This window comes from Scyliorhinus torazame, chromosome 4, assembly GCF_047496885.1.
Source record: "Scyliorhinus torazame isolate Kashiwa2021f chromosome 4, sScyTor2.1, whole genome shotgun sequence".
NCBI lineage: Eukaryota > Metazoa > Chordata > Chondrichthyes > Carcharhiniformes > Scyliorhinidae > Scyliorhinus > Scyliorhinus torazame.
In genome coordinates this window covers 116,976,596-116,997,209 of record NC_092710.1, presented here as the reverse complement: position 1 = coordinate 116,997,209, position 20,614 = coordinate 116,976,596, and the positions used below count along the sequence as shown (strand labels likewise).

Sequence of the window (20,614 nt, the reverse complement as noted above, 5' to 3'; positions counted from 1 at the left end):
TGGTTCTTGCAGTTTTGGGATATTTATAATTTTCATGCTGTCTCTCTGTCCTCTGATTTAATTTCTGCTCCTTTCTGCTGGTTTAGCTCAGTAGGCTGGACAGCTAGTTTGTGACGCAGAGAGAGAGGCCAACAGTATGGGTTCAATCTCCATACCAGCTGAGGTTAATCATGAAGGCTCACCTTCTCAACCTTGCCCTTCACCTGCGGTGTGGTGATCCCCAAGTTAAATCACCACCAGTCAGCTCTCCCCACTCAAAGGGGAAAGGAGCCTATGGTCATCTGGGACTATAGTGAGTTTACTGCATCATTATCTTCCAGGTTTGCTACTCTCTTCCATGATCATCATCTCGTAAATTTCAACAGGAACCACTAATTTAGGAAATACAAAACAAAGGCCTGTGATTTTGAAAGCTGATGGGTCATTCAAGTTAGGCTGTAGATTCTGAATTGCATTTGAATTATTTTAACAAACACCTCTTTATTCTAATTAATTGTATTTCTTGGTTCCAGCCTTTTCTTGGTTTTGCATTGTACGCTTTGGCTGGAACTGTCGGATTCCTGACACATTACCTGCTCCCTCGACTTCGCACACAAGTTCCGTGGTTCTGCTTTGCTCACCCTTTGCTTAAAACAAAGGAATATCAACAGTTTGAAGTCCGAGGTTAGTACTGCTGCACAGGACAGTTCAAAGGTTTTATATCTGCCAGTCTGACAATGAATGAAATAGGGATCAAATTTCCTCATTCTTTTCTCACCAAAAAATATCTTTTATGTCTGAAACCTCTCACTGTCAAATTATTAGAAGGGCAATTTGGTAAACAAAAAATGATGCTATTGAAACTGCCCTTATCTTTGACCTGCATAGTTGCATCAACTCTGAAATTGTTAACAGAATTTAAATGTTTTAATGCCTTCAATCTATCGTGCAGTTTCTCCTCTCTCGTTTAGAAGTTATGCCAAATCTTTGTAAATCACTGCTTAAGTCCCAGTTGACGAATTGGGTGCATCACACTTTAGAAACGATGTCAAGGTTTTTGAAATGGTTCAATCGAGAATTATCGAATAGTATCAGGGATGAGAGACTTCAGTTTGTGTTGAAACTAGGGAAGTTCTACTGAGGAATAGTGATTATGTAGGCTACATGGCACAGAAACAGGCTGTTCAACCCACCCAGTTTATGCCAGTATTTATATTGCAGTCTAACGTCTTCCCATCTAAATATACCATTTTTTAACTTAAAAAAAAAACTTTTAGTGTTTTTTCCAATTAAGGGACAATTTAGAGTGATCAATCCATCTATCTTGCACTTCGTTGGGTTGTGGGGGTGAAACCCACTCAGCCACGGAGAGAATGTGCAAACTCCACACAGACAGTGACCTGGGGCTGGGCTTGAACCTGATTTTGCAGCACCTTAGGCAGCAGTGCTAATTACTGCACCACCGTGCCATCATAACTCTACTTCCTCATATTGTTATGGGCCAGAGTTTAGAGAACCCCAAAGTGTATCATGGAGTTCACCTGACCCACAACTTTTAATAGATTGTGGTGTACATAAAACCTACAGTGAACATCTTAGCAACCATCAATTCAAATACAACTCCTAAGGACTACAACACTAAGTAACCCTTTAAGCTTTCCTTTTAACATCCATACGACTTAAAAAACTAACTTTAACAGAAGCACTTCAGGTTAAAGTCACTGCTGAAAACAATTATAATTCTGAATTCACCAAATGATCAAGAGATAGTCTTTTGATGGCAGAGAGATCAACAGTACACCTGCTTGGTCTGACTTCAGCTCCAACACTGAAAACGAAACTAAAACACACCCTGCAGCCTGCTCAAAAACAAAAGTAAAAAGCTGACAGACAGCCCAGCTCCACCCACACTCTGACATCACTGCAGTAATATGAGCAGCCAAACATTTCTTAAAGCGACATTCTCATGACAATATGCATTTCTGGCTTGGCTTCCCCTTAAATGTATCCATATCATTCATTTCAATCATTCGCTATGGTAGTGAGTTCCACCTTCTCACTACTCTTCAGGTACAGAGGTTTCTTTCAAATTCTTTATTGGATTTCTTGGTGACAAACTTATACTGATGGCCACTATTTATGCTCTTTTCCCCAAGAGGGAACACTCTCTCTCTATCTACTCTATCAAAACATTTCACAATTTTGAAGACCTCTGTTAGGTCACCCTCAGCCTTCTTATTACAAGAGAAAAATGGTCTAACCTGCCAATCCTTTCTTGATATGTACACCCACTCATTTCTCATATCCTCCTTGTAAATCCTTTCTTATAAACCCTTTCCAGTGCCTCTAATCTGTTTTATAATATGGTGACCAGAACGACACGCAATAATCTTAGTGTGGTCTACCAAGGTTCAATACAGTTTTAGGATAACATCTGTACTTTTCAATTGTATCCCTCCAGAAATAATGTCTCGTGCTTGGTTCTCCTTTTAAGGTCTTTCTAACCTGTGATGCAACTTTTAGTGATTAGTGTAATTATATTCTGAGATTCTTTTGTTCCTCAACCTAACCTAAACTTGCACTTTCCAAGTCACAAGTGACCCTCCTATTATTCTGACAATAATGTACTTCCTCACGTTTATCTGTGATGTACTTCACTTGCCAATTATTTTCCCAAACTGCAATTTATCAATGTCCTCCTGTAATTCGTTGCAATCCTCAGTTTTGATTAATTCCCCCCCCCCTCCCCCCACACACACAATTTGGTGACGTTTGCAGATTTAGAAATTTGCTGGTTCCTCCAGCAAATGGTCTGGAGAATCCTGCGTTGAGCCAAAATCGGGATTCACGCAGGGTGGCAGATCCTTTGTGAGTCTCCATGGTCGCCCCACCGGCCATTACGGGTCTCCCGATGTCCCAGCCAGGCTTCCTGCCCTGGCACAGTGGGACCATGTAAATAACTCATTAAAGCTATTTAACATGTCATTGACAGGCAGGATGCACCATTCACCAGCCAGTTGGGATGCTCCGGCCCCCCAGCTGAGAGTCCCGCTGGCGTGAATTGTTGCAAGTATTGAGGAGCATGGACCTGGCAGCTTGCAGTCCAAGGGATGGCAATGTGGTAAGTACCCTCCCAATAATTGCTGCTAGACTGTCAAGGGGGTTCCTTCATGGGAGGTGGAGATCAGGGGGTGCTTGTGTTTGGCTAGAGGGGCTCAGGTCAGGGGTCTTCCCTGGGATGTGGCTCATTTGGTTGTTCTCCCCATCTGCAGCCTTCGAACCCATTAAACAGTCAGTATGTAAAAATTAAAGATTTTTCATAATAAAGTGAAAGTGTTCTCATCTATACTCCTAGACCATTTAAAAAGTCATTCTGTAGCTCATAAATACACCTCTCTTATAATAAAGTGAAAGTGTTCTCATCTGTACCCCTAAACCCATGTAAAACGTCTGCCAATATGTTAGGTTTAAAGGTCTGTGAGGTGAAGGTAAAAGTTATCCCTTTGAAGTGGTGGTAACCTTTGAAGTGGTTTTAACACAGTCAGTTTCATTGCCGTTTGGAGTTAGAAATCTGTGTGTATGGTTAGAAGGCTGAAAGCTTTGAACGGGATTGTTTACATTCAATTTCACACACATTGCCTGCTGAAAACTTTTTGATTAACAAATCGAGTCAGGTTTCAACGAGGAGAATATGATTGTTTTTATAGCTCTGCAGGGATCCATTAACTCAGGATAGCAGGTGTTTTTCTCACATAGTTTTTTTAAGCAAGGCTCTTTCTTTGTTCTCAAGTGCTTCCTAGAAAGTGCAGCTACGGGGGGCTAACCTTTAAAAACGGTGCACCGATCTCAGAACTGCGGAACCTGTCAGAGGTATTAGGATCCACCCTTCTCAGTTGTAGCATGGACATCGGTATGCTGTGAATGGCATGGAAGCTGATTCTACAAAATAGAATTTACAAGTGCCATAGCAAGGCACGTCTGTGTCCCTCCTCGCACCAGCAGAAATCACTCTGGTTTTCCTGCTGCTGGGAGCGCATAGTCAGAGTTCGGGAGGAACACGCCCATTGTGTTTTTGATTCCAAAGTCCAAAGGACTCACCTGATGAAGGAGCTACACTCAGAAAGCTAGTGATTCCAAATAAACCTGTTGGACCTTAACCTGGTGTTGTAGACTTCTTACTGTGCCCACCGCCGGCATCTCCACATCAAAGTCCAAATAGTTCATGCGCATTGTGCGCACAATATTTTGTGGAAGAACTTCATTTTCCACCTTCTATCATCTTGAATTTTAAAATGTATTTCCCTGGGTGTGGAATGTTACTAGCTAGACCAGCATTTATTTACTGCCCATCCATATTTGCCCTTGAGAAGGTGGTGGTGAGCTGCCTTCTTGAACCACTGCAGTCTATGTGATGTAGATACAACCACAGTGCTTTTAGGAAGCAGGTCCCAATGACAGTGATGAAACGGTGATTATATTTCCAAGTCAGGATAGTGAGTGGCTTGGAGGGGAACTTGCAGGTTATGGTGTTCCCATATGCTGCCCTTGTCCTTTGAGTTAGTAGATATCATGTGTTTAGAATGTGCTGTCGAAGGAGCCTTGGTGAACTGCTGCAGTGCATCTTGCAGATGGTGCACGCTGCTGCCAGTGTGTGCCAGTGGTAGAAGGAGTGAATATTGAAGGTGGTGGATGGGGTGCCAATCAAGTTGACTGCTTTGTCCTGGATGATGTCAAGCTTCTTGACACCAAGAATAATGACCATTTATTCCACTCTCTGCTTTCTGTCTTGAAGTCAGCTGTCAATCGATTCTGCCACTTGTTCCCTGACTCCACATTCTCTGACCTTATTAATAGTTTGTCATTATGCAGCTTAGCAAAGACCCTTGGAAAATCAAGATAAATTACTTGCAGTGCATTACCATTATCTACTCTCTCTGTTACCTCTTCAAAAAATTCAGTAAGGTTGGTGAAGCAAGATTTCCCCTTGCTATTCAAGATTATCATTGTCATTTCTAAATGTTCTTCTATTCTCTCCTTTGGTAAGAATTCCCTTGTTTTTCCTATCATCGATATTAAGTTGACTTGTCTATAATTCCCTGGACTTGTTCTGTCCCCCTTCTTAAATATAGTAATTACATTAGCTATCTGCCAGTCTCTGGCACTTTTTTCTCACAAATTATTAAGTATGTGTAGTAATTCCTCTGCTATCTCTTCCCTCGATTATTTTCAAATATGCATGTGTAATCCATATGGACAAGGGGCATTATCCTTTTGGAGTTTATTTACTTTAAATGCACTTATCTCAGTACTCATCTCATCGTTTAATATCATGGCTACCTGTTCCACCACCCTTGTAAATTCCAAAATAAAATAATTTAGTATTTCTCGACCGCTGTGATATTATCCTTCCGACCCCTTACTGGTCATATTAATCACAGTCTTCCTTTTTTATTAGTGTGTCGATAAAATATTTTACAAGGTTGTTTTATGTTCCTTGATCATTTAAGTTCATGCTTCTTCTTTGCCTTCCTATTTTTCTTTAACTTTACTCCTAACCTCTTTGTATTAAGTAAAGTCACCATAGTTCCAGATGACCACAGGCTGCTTTCCCCTTTGAGGGGCAGAGCTGACTGGTGGTGGTTTAACCTGAGGATTACCACACCTCAGGCGAGGGCAAGGTTGAGAAGATTGGGGGCTGGATTCTCTGTTTTTGGGACTATGTCTCCACGTCGTCGTAAACACTGTGGACCTTCACACCAGAAAAACTGGCTTAAAAGGACCACATATTTCTAGCCCTGCAGGGGGCTAGCAGTGAACCAGCGTAGAACTAGCAGCGTTTGCTGCAGATACAGGCCCCCACACTTCCGGGTCGGAGGCCGCGCATGCACACGGCGGCGGTCTCCAGCGGCCGCGCCAAATTACATGGCAGACTCAGACCGCGGAGCTGGACCCTAAACATTGTGTCCCCGATCGGCCCGACCCTGACCGCCCGCCCAAAAATTGCCCGGCCGCGTACAAGGCGGCGGCGTACGCGAAGAGTACGCCGTGCCGCATATCACCTACCTGCAACGATTGCTGGAGTCCCGCTCCGCCATTTTCCGCCTCCAACCATTCAAAATCCCGACGGCGTGAGTCAAACAGGATCCTGCCGGTTAGGATGCTAGTGTGGCGGCTGCGGACTCAGTCCGTGGCCACCCTGGCCCGCCCCCGACCAGGGCGGCCACGGACTGAGTCCGCAGCCGCCAGGCTCGTATCCCGACCAGCAGGACCCTGTTTGATTCAAGCCGTCGGGACTTCAGACGGTTGTGGGTGAAAAATGGCGGAGCGGGCCTCCAGCATTGGCCGCAGGTAGGTGATATGTGGCGCGGCGTACTCTTCGCGTACGCCGCTTTTTGGGGCCCGGAGAATCGGGGAACCGCCGCCGATTCTGATTCCATGCGGAGAAATGGATTCTCGGCCCTGGCGCCGGCCACGATTTCGGCATTGGGGTGCGGAGAATCCAGCCCGGGGTCTTCATGAATAATCTCAGCCAGTACGCTGTTGGCCTTGTTCTGCATCACAAACTAGCTGTCCAGACAACTAGATCGTACACTCTTATCTACGTTGAATGCATGCTGATGTATGCCTCTTTCAGCACCATTGGTTATTCCATCAAACCTTGATGGAATCTCTCAAGTGATTATTTATTTATTAGAATTTACAGTGCAGAAGGAGGCTATTCGGCCCATCAAGTCTGCACCGGCCCTTGGGAAGAGCACCCTACCCAAGGCCACGCTTCCACCCTACCCCGTAACCCAGTAACCTGACCTAACCTTTTGGTCACTAAGTGGCAATTTAGCATGGCCAATCCATCTGACCTGCACATCTTTGGACTGTGGGAGGAAACCGGAGCACCCGGAAGAAACCCAGGCAAACACTGGGAGAAACCCACGCAGACAGACAGTCACCCGAGACCGGATTGAACCTGGGACTCTGGAGCTGTGAGGCAGCAGTGCCAACCACTGTGCCACCGTGCTGCCCTAAGCTTTTTCTTTCATTTTAGTGGAATATATTTTTCCTACTCCTTGTTAGACACCATCTTAAGTATTTTCCATTCTTGTTCTACAGGATTGAGGATCACTGAGGGCACTGGGGGACGGGGGGGAGGGTAGGTAGGGGGTGAGAGGGGGGTGTGGAGCGTGGAGGTTGGGGGGGGGGGGGTGAGGAGTGGTGTGGAAGTTGGGGGTTGGATCGGTGAGTGGGGGGAGGTGGGGAGGGAGGTGGCACCATCAGGAGAGTGGGGGCCTGTGTTGAACATTAAACACCCTTGTGCACAACCAGTAGGATGCCTCTGTCACTTTCTTCCGCAATGCATCACCACGTGCAGGTGATGGGTGTGAGCGATCACTCAGCAGACAGGCAGGGGTCAGACTATGGCATAGATTGAGGAGCACCAGTGCTCAGCTCTCTGCTGGTGATCATCACCCCCCCCCGCCCCCAACCCCCCGCCCCGCCCTCGACAGTGACCCGAACAGTGCTGACACAGTCCCAGCACCCTGGAGTGATGTGACACATACCCTGGGAGGGTGGGAAATGGGTGTGGTGGGTGGGTAAGTGTGCGATGATGGACCAAGCCACGTCCTAAGTGAATCGGGCGAGTATGAGGGCCTCCCTGGCCCTCTGGGCTTGCCGTACCTTCATCGCTGCCGCCTGTCCTGCAGCCTCCAGTTGGGCCTAAGGTTCCTCCATGGCCTCGTCCTCCAGTCTCTGCTGCTCCAGCACCACCTCATTATCCTTATTCCCCTCCTCCTCAGAGGTATCCATATGTTCCTTGTCACCAGTCTCCAGCTTGTCGCACCCCTGCTGTGCCACGTTGTGGAGGGTACAGCAAACCACAACAAAGCGGGCGACCCTCCGGGCAGTGTACTGGAGGGCACTCCCGGACCAGTCGGGGCATCGGAACCACATCTTGAGGAGTCCGATGCACTGCTCAATGACACCCCGGGTGGCTGCATGGGCCTTGTTGTATCGGGTCTCCGCTTCGGTCTCCAGCCTCTGTATTGGCATCATTAGCCAGGTCCTCAGCAGAAACCCCTTATATCCCAAGAGCCAGCCGCCCATCCAGGGGTACTCCTCGAAGAGGGCATGGATGATAGACTGCCCCAGGATGTAGCTGTCGTTCCCCCCCCCCCCCCCCCCCCCCCCCCCCCCCCCCCCCCCCCCCCCCCGGGAAGTATGCACACATGTGCATTATCTTCATCTGGTGGTCGCAGACGAGTTGTATGTTGAGGGAGTAGAACCCCTTTCTGTTAACATAGGGCACCCGCAGTTGGCCTGGTGGGCGCAGGACCACATAAGTCGCATCTATGACCCCTGGACCTGGGGTACCCCGGCGATGGTGGAGAATCCTGCAGCCTGGGCACCTTGCTGTGCCTGGGCCATGTCAAAGATGATGTAGTTTTCCGTCCCATTCGCGACCCGCCAGATGCACATGTGGGCTGTGGCCTGTGATATACCTCACAGGTCCCCACTCGAGCCCTGGAATGATTCAGGGCTGCAGCGGGTGTCCTCCTCCTCCACGTGGTGCCAAGTCCGCGAGGATATAGCACAGATGTCGCACTGTCTCCTTGTTGAGGCACGTGCTGTCAGTTATTTGTTCAAAGGACCAACGACGCCTGTACACCTTGGGCCATAAGACATAGAAGCAGAATTAGGCCACTCAGGCCATCGAGCCTGCTCCACCATTCAATCATGGCTGATATTTTTCTCATCCCCAATCTCCTGCCTTCTCCCCATAACCCCTGATCCCCTTATTAATTAAAAACCTGTCTATCTCTGTCTTAAAGACACTCAGTGAATTGGCCTCCACAGCCTTCTGCGGCAAAGAGTTCCACAGATTCACCACCCTCTGGCTGAAGAAATTCCTCCTCATCTCTGTTTTAAAGGATCGTCCCTTTAGTCTGAGATTGTGTCCTCTGCTTCTAGTTTTTCCTACAAGTGGAAACATCCTCCCCATGTCCACTCTATCCAGGCCTCGCAGTATCCTGTAAGTTTCAATAAGATCCCCCCTCATCCTTCTAAACTCCAACAAGTACAGACCCAGAGTCCTCAACCGTTCCTCATACGACAAGCGTTTCATTCCAGGGAACATTCTTGTGAACCTCCTCTGGACCCTTTCCAAGGCCAGCACATCCTTCCTTAGATACAGGGTCCAAAACTGCTCACAATACTCCAAATGGGGTCTGACCAGAGCCTTATATAGCCTCAGAAGTACATCCCTGGTCTTGTATTCTAGCCTCTCTACATGAATGCTAACACTGCATTTGCCTTTCAAACTGCACATTAACCTTAAGAGAATGGTGAACAAGGACTCCCAAGTTCCTTTGTGCTTCTGATTTCCTAAGCATCTTCCCATTCAGAAAATAGTCTATGCCTCCATTTCTCCTTCCAAAATGCATAACCTCACACTTTTCCATATTGTATTCCATCTGCCTCTTTTTTGCCCACTCTCCTAGCCAGTCCAAGTCCGGCTGAAGCCCGCCTGCTTCCTCAATACTACCTGCCCCTCTACAGATCTTTGTATCATCTGCAAACTTAGCAACAGTGCCTTCAGTTCCTTCTTCCAGATCATTAATGTATATTGTGAAAAGTTGTGGTCCCAGCACCGACCCCTGAGGCACACCATTAGTCACCAGCTGCCATCCTGAAAAAGACCCCTTTATCCCCACTCTCTGCCTTCTGCCAGTCAGTCAATCCTCTATCCACGCCATGATCTTACCCTGAACACCATGGGTGCTTAACTTATTTAACAGTCTCCTATGCGACACCTTGTCAAAGTCCTTCTGGAAATCTAAATAAATTACGTCCATTGGTTCTCCTTTGTCTACATTCCTTGTTACCTCCTCAAAGAACTCTAACAGATTTGACAGACATGACCTCCCCTTGACGAAGCCGTGCTGACTCAGTCCTATTTTATCATGCACTTCCAAGTACTCCCGATCTCATCTTTAATAACAGACTGTAAAACCTTACCAATGACTGAAGTCAGGCTTCTTAAACAATGGTGTTACATTAGCCACTTTCCAGTCCTCTGGGACCCTTCCTGTCTCCAGTGATTCCTGAAAGATCACCACCAATGCCTCTACAATTTCCTCAGCTATCTCTTTTAGAACCCTGGGATGTAGTCCATCCGGTCCAGGTGATTTATCCTTCAGACCTTTCAGTGCCCCAGAACCTCCTTCTCCTTAGTAATAGTCACTGCAGTCACCTCTGTCCCCTGGTTCTCCTGGAGCTCTGGTATCCCACTGGTGTCTTCCACTGTGAAGACTGAGCCGTCGCGGGATTCCCCCTCTGGGTCCCTCCCTGACCTGATGGACGGCTGGGTCCTCAATGTGTGGGAGGGGGGGGGTGTCCAGCACATGGGCCACTGCCCCAAGCATCTGCAAACACTGCTGCCGCCGCCTTCTCCAGCGTCTGGGCGCATCGCGTAGCACCAGCACCACTAGGGCAACACCTGCGACCAACATCCCTGCCACAGCGTTCAATATCTGTAAGGCATTGGGAGAGGGTGTTAGACTGATAAACAGTGGTGGCTCCCATGCCGGAACCCTCCATTCCCCTTTTGATGCCCCCCACCTCCCTATCCGGAGCGCCCTGCCCACGTACTCCCGGCCACACTGGGCCCCCCTCATCAAGCCCCAGACCCTGTACCCCGGTCACCCGCTCACAATGTCAACCGGACTGGGAGCTGGCCCCCTCCCCTTGGCACTCACCCATCCTCCGGCCGTGGACATGTCCCCCGGAGCTGTGTCCCATCCCCTGGCTATTTGGATGTTGACTACTGCGTGTGTGGTGTTGCCTCCCGCAGTGTTCAGGTACACTGTCGAGGCATCGCGGTCTGATTGGGATGCTAGGCAATGACACCCACATTCTACATGGCCCACCCACAGGAATCCACTTGGGTCGTGTGAAGTGCTCACTTAACCATGATTGACAATTCCCGAGAGGCTATAGCCTTCAGCTGCACGGCTAGAGGCATCGGCAGTCGGTGGGGGTTATGGATGGTCAGTGGGGCAGACGGGCAGGGACAAGGACTGCCCCGGAACGAGTACATACGGCATGGTGGTGCTGAGAGCAGTTGCCCCCTGGTTGCCTCACCAGCGCCCCCCCCCCCCCCCCCCCCGCACCCTCCCATGGCAGCTCACTCCTGTGGAGGGTCCCTCACCCTCAGCCGAGGATCCCTCAGCTCCCGCTGAGTACAGGGGCAGCAAGCCCAGTGCCCTCGGGCTCTTTGCCTGTGAGGAAAGATGGCTACTTGCCTCCTCCGCTCCCCACAGAAGCCCTTCCACCAGGTTCACGTTTTTCAAAAGGAGCACTAATCGGTGCCAGCGTGACCACTTGCTGGGGAGGCCGCTGAATGACAGGAGACCGTTGGATAACAGGTGGCTCTCGTTAATTGTTTAGAAATGGGGCTTAAGTGATGATAATTTGTTTCTCACCACGCTACGGCGAGATCCCGCTTTCGCCTATGGAGAGGGCCGGTTGGATCGCAAACAGTTTGGTGCCGGTCGCGGGTCTCGTTTTTTGCCTCTTCCGCTATTCACTGGCTTTGTTTTGCTTGATTGAGAGAGTAACAAGGCCGGAGAATCACGCCTGTGTTGCTGAACCAGTGTTTGACCTCTCCTCTCAGATTTCTGTGGGTGAGTTGGTCAGCCTGAGCACATCCATTAGAATTAAATAACATCAACGCTGTACTATTAATAATTCATAAATGGACAAATGGTTTTCTTTTTAATTTGTTACTTGATAATGCTCATTGTTCTGTCTACAATGTTCCTGACAAATTTGTTTGATCCCTAGCGTGTAATTCCACTGCAGTGCAATTTATCAATCGGCTCAAATGATAGCTGTTATAACCAGACTTGGCGTTGTCAATTATTTGTATATTTTGAGGGATTACTCGTGTTAACATTTAAAATACTCGTCCTTTTGTCATAAATCTTCGTGGCCTCACCCTCCCTATCTCTGTTATCCCTCCAACTCTCCAAAACCTGCACACCTCCACTCTGGCATCCCTGATTTTAATTGCCCCAACATTGGTCTCTAAGCACTGGAATTCCCTCCCTAAACCTCTCCACCCCTCTCCCTCTCTTTCCTCCTTCAAGACACTCCTTAAAACCCATCTCTTTGACCAAGCTTTTGGTCATCTATCCTAATTATTTCCTCCTGTAGCTCAGTGTCAGCATTTGTTTAAATGTACTCGCAATGTTTTTCTATGTTAAAGGTGCTGTATATATGGCTGTTAAAAGATGCTGTTATGAGAATTTTTTTGCAAAACATTTCACCGCTGTGCCAGTTTATGTGCTATGTGAAGCAAAATCTGGTTTGAAACTGTGTGGCTTTATTTCAAAAATGAATATGTTCTTGGCTATTATAATTTGTCTGCATTTAATGCGCATTTCTGCTTGTTGCAAGTGATAATGATCATTGAAAATGATGTGTGAAAATAATTTGACAAGGGCCTCTGGATTGCTTCAGTTATAACCATATATGGTTACATAAGGATCACTTAGAGTGGAACTTAATTTGCCTGAGCATCAAAACAATAGTGGGGAATTAAAACCTTCATGCCTGGTAACTGCGCTGCATGTGAAATGGGGCTTAAATTAAAGTAATACATCACCCGGAGCTAAAACATGATTGTAATTAAACTGAGTTCTTTAGATCTGAGAAAATATGCTAAAAAGGTTGTGAAGTAGACCGTAAATTAAATTGTTGATTTGGATTTGGATTTACAACAAAAACATATTAAAAATCCTTTAAGAGTGCCAGTATTCATTAGAAAAGAGATTTCTGGGCAGCACGGTGGCACAGTAGTTAGCACTGCGGCCTCATGGCTCCGAAGTCCCAGGTTCGATCCCGGCTCTGGATCACTGTCCGTGTGGAATTTGCACATTCTCCCCCTGTTTGTGTGGGTTTCATCCCCACAACCCAAAGATGTGCAGGGTAGGTGGATTGGCCACGCTAAATTGCCCATTAATTGGAAAAAATAAAATTGGGTTCTCTTAAATTTATAAAAAAGAAAAAAAAAAGAAGAAATTAAATCTTCTGTATCCTGATGGTTCAGTACTTTAAAGGATTCAGCAGGGTCAGTGCCCAGTGCTGCTACCATTCACTGATCTGTGAAGGATGAAAAAACGAATGACTTCCATTTCTGTCGTGCTTTTCGCAATCTCCGAACATCCAAAGCACTTTACAGCAGGTGCAGTACGTTTCGATGTGCAGTCACTGTTGCAATATAGGGAAATACGGCAGCCATTTTACATACACTAAATAAAATCTGATAATGACCAAGTAATCTGTTTTAATGATGTTGATTAAGGGACAGATTAAGGTGAGAACTCCCCTGCTCTTCTTGAAAATGGCCATTTGTATCCATTTGAGGGGGCAGTTTAATCATGTTTTACCTGAAAGGTGGGACCTGCAACTTAAAAATTCCTGTACAAGCCTTCAAATATTTAGAAACCAGATGACAACGGGACTTCCGGTGGTGGCGGGTAGGTGGAAGTTGCACGTTGGGTGGGGTTTGTTTTTTTGGAATTTAATGCCTGGTCCCGGAGGCAGCTTTTGAATGAGCTGGTGCAGGAAGACACAAGGAAGGAGGGGAATGTTGAAGAACCAGAAAAAAGCCGTCGGGAAGAAGGTGGGGGGGGGAGGGGAAGGTTCGCCGTCAGCCTGGCTGCCGGAAAGATGGCGGAGGCTGAGTCGCTGGTGCCCTTCACAGTAGAGATGACCGAGGTGATGACTCGAGACTTCGAAAAGCAGTTTGCCAAGCATATGGAGGTGATGCGGAAAGAGATGAAGGCAGCGATGAAGGAGCTGGTAGAGGAGACAGTGTTGAAGACATCGGCCGAGGTACGGTAGCAAGGAGAGAAGTTGAAGGGGGTGGGGGAAGCTCTGTCGCAACACATTCACCTCGATGGGTGAGGAGCTGCGGAGGGTGTTGGAGACCAATAAAGGACTGAGAGCTAAGGTGGAGGACCTGGAGAACAGGTCAAGGCGGCAGAAATTAAGATTTGTGGGCTTGCCCGAGGCGGTGGAGGGCCCAGGCCGACTCAGTACTTCACGAGGATGCTGGCGGAATTGCTGGGGGAGGGGGAGGAACCGTCCAGGCTTAAACTGGACAGGGTTCATCGGTCGCTCAGGCCCAAGCTGAAGACAAATGAGCCACCAAGGGCAGTGATAATCTGCTTTCACAAGTACTATGTTAAGGAGAAGGTCCTGAGTTGGATGAAACAAAGGTGTGAGATGCTGTGGGAAGGAGTTGGTATCGTATATACCAAGACTTAACCATGGAGCTGGTTAGGCGGCGGGTGGCCTTTGGTTGGGTAAAGCAGCACTCTGCAGCAATGGTGTGAGGCTTGGCGTGGTCTACCCGGCGAAGCTGAGGGTGACCTACAACTCGAAGGACTTCTACTTTGAGGTGGTGGAGGACATGCAGGCGTTCGTGAAGGCTGAAGGACTGGGATTAAAATGAGAAAGGGTACTGGGGTTTGGATTTGGACTGAGGGAAGTGGGGGGTGAAATGCTGTATATGGTTTTGTTTCTTGTTTGCTCTTTAAGGATGTTAATTTGTTTTTTATGAGGGATAGGAATGGTTGAGAGTTTGGTTTTTTGGGTAGGTTGGTGTGAAGGGTAGTGTATCCTGTGGTATGGGTACAGAGGGAAGGAGGTTAGTCAACTTTGGGGTTATGGCAGTTTTCTGGGGCGCGGTTTTTGCACTGGTTTTGTTTGTTTGTCTTTTGTGTCCAGGCACTGGGCATGGGAGAGGGGATTGGGAGGAGTGGGGCCTGGGCAGGGCCCTCCACACGAGCAAGCGAAGGTTGGCTAGTGAACGGGAGTGTGGTAGTGGGTGGGGCCGTACTCTGTGGAACCTGGTTCCGATGGGCCTGGGAGGTGTGAAAGGTGGGGAGGTGGGATCGACACTGGGAGAGGTGTTTTCAAGAGGAAGTGGATCGGGGGATTTTGGGAGGGGGGGGAGGGTTCAACGACAACAAAGGGACAGGGTGGGTCAGGCCCAGTGGGTGGGGCTTGGAGTTAAAACAATGGCGGATAGGAGCAGTGGGGCAGGGGGAGGGGGGGCGGCGGTGAGAGACTCCCGGTCAGAATAGTAACGTGGAACGTGAGAGGATTGGGGAAACTGATGAAAAGGTGGAGGGTGTTTGTGCATTTAAAGAGCGATGTGGTGATGCTGCAGGAGACCTACCTGAGGGTGAAGGATCAGGTGAGGCTCAGGAAGGGCTGGGTGAGTCAGATGTTCCATTCTGCGTTCGGTAGTAGGGCCCAGAGGGGGAGGAGGGGTGTAGCGGTGTTGGTGGGCAAGAGAGTAAGGTTTCAGATGGAGAAGGTGATGGCCGACGGGGGGGGGGCAGGTACGCGATTGTGACAGGGGCGTTAGAGGAGAGGTCAGTGGTGCTGGTGAGTGTATATGACCCCAATTGGAATGATTTAGGGTTTGGGGAGAGGGTGCTGGGTATCATCCCAGACTTGGACACTCATGAGTTAATAGTAGGGGGGGAGCTGGAATATAGTGCAAGAGCTGAGGATTGTCAGGTCGCAGCCGCGCTCGCTGGCCCAGTCGGGGTTGGGGGGGGGGGGGGGGAGAGGGGGGGCGGGGGTGGGGGGCAGCGAAGGCTGACCGGGCTCATGAGAGAGATGGGAGGAGTGGACCCATGGAGGCTTCTGCACCCGAGGGAGCAGGAGTATTCGTTTTTCTCCCTGGTACATAAAGTATATTCAACAATAGACTGATGGGAACGCATTATTGGCTGGAGTCAATGGGTCAGAGTGTTCTGCGATAGCAATCTCGGACCATGAGCCGGATTGTGTGGATGTGGTCTTGGAGAAGGGGGTGGCCTGGACACTGGGGTAGAGAATGGATGTGGGGTTGTTGGGGAACCAGAGTTTTTGTGATAAGATTGGGAAAGTGATTGTGGAATATGTGGGATTCAGTTGCACAGGGTGTCATGATATTCAAACACACACATCATGATGGACACACTAACAGGCAAATCAGAGCACACAACACCACAACCAATCACAGACAAGAACACCAACCACATAAAAAGCACGAGCACGACACCTGGAGGTCAGTAGGTCTGGGGAGAAGGAAACAAGAAAGAGCTGTTGAAACACCACAAGCAGGGAACCCCCCACGTGCAGAGTGCAAAGACCAAGTTGTAAATAGTGAGTTTAAATAAAGAAGCGTTGTACCATATGCAACTGTGTTGGCTCTTCTGTGTGTCAGAACACCCAACACCACATGGTACAGGAGTGGATCGATACCTGCCTACCAACCTGCCATTCTGGACATGGACCACACCGGCAAACCGCAGCCGATGCAAGTCACGGGGAACCTAGGCACCAACTGGAAGCTCTACAGGCAGCGATTTGACCTGTACATCCGTGCCACCGAAAAACAGAATGCCTCGGATGATTCGAAGATTGCAATGCTCCTCTTCTACGCAGGCCCCCACCCAAACGATGTCTTTAATTCACTGGTGTTCGAGGAAGGCGAAAACCAGGCCAAATATGACACGGTCATCCTCAAAATGGACCAGCACTTTCAAACTGAAGTAAACGAAACTTTCGAAAGATACATCTTTCAGCAACGCCTGCAAGGTAAGGAGGAGCTTTTTCAACCCTTTTTGACGCACCTCCGGATTCTAGCGCAGTCCTGCGGTTACGGCACCACCACAGATGTGCCATGATAGGCCACTACGCAGCCCGCTGTCGTGCGGCTCAACCCATGGATCCGGCGCATCCTCGACAACCTCGCACACGAGTCAGGACCGTCCAGCCCACGCATCACGACTTCCAGTTAAGTGATGCAGATGACCAGGATGACTTCCGAGTTGCCGTCATTGATGTCAACAAGGTCAATGCCATCAATCCAGACGATGAGTGGTGTGCCACCCTGACGGTCAACCGATCGCGCGTCGCCTTCCGTCTGGACACCGGCGCATCCGCCAACCTGATTGCTTACTCTGCAGTCCAGGCCATGAAGGTCAAACCACCCATCACACCATCCCGGCTTAAGATGGTTGACTATAACGGGAACGTTATCCCGTCCGTAGGATCTTGCCAGCTACAGGTGACTCACAAGAGGTACACGGCCATACTCCCCTTCGAAGTTGTGGGCTCATCAAAGGACTCGTTACTGGGCGCACAAGCGTGTAAGGTCCTTCACCTGGTACAGCGCATCATGTCTCTCTCTCCAGATGAGATATCCGACTTCCCGGATGCTGAGTTCCACGCGAATCTCCATTCCCTCCTCGCTCACAACCAGGAGGTTTTTGAAGGCATGGGGACATTGCCACACACGTACAAGATTCGACTCAGACCGGACGCCATCCCTGTCGTTCACGCACCTCGCAGGGTTCCTGCGCCTCTCAAAGACCGCCTCAAGGCACAACTGCAGATTCTTCAGGACCAAGGGGTCCTATCCAAGGTCACGGAGCCCACGCCATGGGTCAGCTCCATGGTCTGTGTAAAGAAGCCCTCTGGCGAGCTCCGTATATGTATAGATCCAAAAGATCTGAACAACAACATCATGCGGGAACACTATCCCATCCCGAAACGAGAAGACCTCACCAGCGAGATGGCGCGAGCCAACATATTCACTAAATTGGATGCGTCCAAAGGATTCTGGCAGATCAAACTGGACCCGGCCAGCCGAAGACTATGCACATTCAACACCCCTTTTGGCAGATTCTGCTACAACCGGATGCCATTCGGCATCATTTCGGCATCTGAAGTATTCCACCGCATTATGGAGCAGATGATGGAAGGCATCGAAGGGGTACGTGTATATGTGGACGATATCATCATTTGGTCCACCACTCCGCAGGAACACATGCATCGTCTTCGACGTGTCTTCACCCGCATACGGCAAAATGGCCTGCGTCTCAACCGTGCGAAGTGTGCTTTCGGCCAGACGGAGCTGAAATTCCTCGGGGACCACATCTCAAGGTCCGGGGTCCGTCCCGATGCAGACAAGGTTAGCGCCATCACAGCCATGCCACGACCGGCTGACAAGAAGGCTGTCTTAAGATTCCTGGGCATGGTCAACTTCCTTGGGAAGTTCATTCCCAACCTGGCTTCTCATACAACAAACATGCGCCATCTCGTAAAAAAATCGACGGAATTCAACTGGCACCAGTCGCATCAGCGGGAATGGGAGGAGCTCAAGCACAAACTGGTCACGGCACCAGTGCTGGCCTTCTTTGACACGACTCGCCCTACAAAGATCTCAACAGACGCCAGCCAATCTGGTATTGGAGCGGTACTCCTGCAAAAAGACAGCACGTCATCATGGGCCCCGGTTGCGTATGCCTCACGAGCCATGACCCCTACCGAACAGCGCTACGCGCAAATCGAAAAAGAATGCCTGGGCTTGTTAACTGGACTGGACAAGTTCCACGACTATGTGTATGGCCTGCCACGATTCACGGTCGAAACTGACCACCGCCCCCTGGTCAACATCATTAACAAAGACCTGAACGACATGACTCCTCGCCTCCAGCGCATCTTACTTAAACTCAGGAGGTACGATTTTGAACTGATCTACACTCCGGGGAAGGAACTCATAGTGGCGGACACTCTTTCCCGAGCAGTGAGCACACCACCAGATGCGGAGGGGTTCGTGCGTCAAATTGAGGCACACGTGACTCTGACAGCAGCAAATATGCCAGCTGATGATCCTTGTCTGGCCCACATACGCGCAGAGACGGCGACTGACCCTCTGCTGCAGCGAGTGATGCGCCACATGACGGAAGGGTGGCTAAAAGGGCAGTGCCCCCAGTTTTATAATGTGCGAGATGATCTCACCAATATAGACGGGGTCCTTATGAAATCGCATAGGATCGTCATTCCACACAGTGTGCGCCAGATGATTCTTCGTCAACTACACGAAGGCCACTTAGGCGTCGAAAAATGCAGACGAAGGGCCCGGGAGGCGGTATATTGGCCGGGTATTAATGAAGACATAGCCAACATGGTGCTCAACTGCACAACCTGTCAGAGGTTTCAGCCAGCGCAACCTCCGGAAACACTTCTACCACACGAGATGGTGACGTCCCCCTGGGCGAAGGTGGGTGTTGACCTATTTCACGCGCTCGGCAGAGATTACATTGTTATTATAGACTACTTCTCAAACTACCCGGAAGTCATGCCTCTCCATGATCTGACGTCGTCCGCAGTCATTGGGGCCTGCAAGGAAACGTTTGCTCGCCACGGCATTCCAAGGACTGTCATGTCAGACAATGGACCTTGTTTTGCCAGCCGTGAATGGTCGTCCTTTGCCGCAGCATATGGTTTCACTCATGTGACATCCAGCCCTCTGCATCCACAATCGAACGGGAAGGCTGAAAAGGGTGTCCACATCGCAAAGCGGCTCCTGTGCAAGGCGGCTGATGACGGATCGGACTTTAACCTTGCCTTGCTGGCCTATCGATCGGCCCCGTTATCCACGGGCCTCTCGCCAGCGCAGCTACTAATGGGTCGCTCCCTCAGGACGACGGTACCTTCCGTCCTGGCACCGACAACAGACCATGAGGCGGTTCTTCGGAACATGCAACTGCAGCGTGATCGCCAGAAAGGTCGGTACGACACACGAGCGACGGACCTGCCCCCCCTGTCCTCCGGAGACAAAGTACGCGTCCATCAACCGTATGGTGGCTGGTCAGCACCGGCCGAAGTCCTCCGACAAGTGGCTCCCCGCTCGTTCCTGGTTCGCATGCCGGATGGTTCCGTGCGTCGCCGCAATCGGCGCGCCCTTCGCCGACTTCCACGCTCACAGCCACACAACACGCCAGATCCTCAACAGGCTTCCGAGGATGACTTTGTGGAGCTGCCGCACATCACGCCCTTTCCATCGCCACCCATGGCCATGCCTGCACAGCAGCCGGTGGTTCTTGATCCACCCTTAAGGCGGTCAACCCGAATTCGTCGCAAACCCATTAGAATGGACTTATAATACAGTTCATATGTTTAATAAGTTGGACAATTTTACATGATAACCTGTTGTTGTTTATCGTTCCAGATGTCGTCTGACTGGACAACTGTTCAAATTTTTTTTCTTCTTCTCTCGTTCGCATCTCTGTTATGTTATGGTACAACTGGATTCATGTGACGCACTCGACATCGCCCCATGTACATAGTTCCGTCATAGACACATGCTGCACACGACACACACACACTCTTAGATGCACTCACGTCACGATCATATTTATTACCACGTAGGCACATATCTTTGTAAAAAGGGGGGATGTCATGATATTCAAACACACACATCATGATGGACACACTAACAGGCAAATCAGAGCACACAACACCACAACCAATCACAGACAAGAACACCAACCACATAAAAAGCACGAGCACGACACCTGGAGGTCAGTAGGTCTGGGGAGAAGGAAACAAGAAAGAGCTGTTGAAACACCACAAGCAGGGAACCCCCCACGTGCAGAGTGCAAAGACCAAGTTGTAAATAGTGAGTTTAAATAAAGAAGCGTTGTACCATATGCAACTGTGTTGGCTCTTCTGTGTGTCAGAACACCCAACACCACACAGGGGAAGTTTCACAGGCAGTGGTTTG

The 20,614-nt window shown here is 49.3% G+C and overlaps 1 protein-coding gene across 1 annotated transcript in view; it reads left to right on the top strand.

Annotated features, from left to right (window-relative positions):
• LOC140411422 (pecanex-like protein 2) overlaps positions 1 to 20,614 on the top strand; it is a 429,375-nt gene that overhangs the window by 181,590 nt on the left and 227,171 nt on the right. Inside the window, exon 20 of the mRNA XM_072500529.1 lies at positions 513 to 663. Within this exon, the coding sequence (XP_072356630.1) occupies positions 513 to 663 (151 nt within the window). The remainder of the gene's footprint in view (positions 1 to 512; positions 664 to 20,614) is intronic.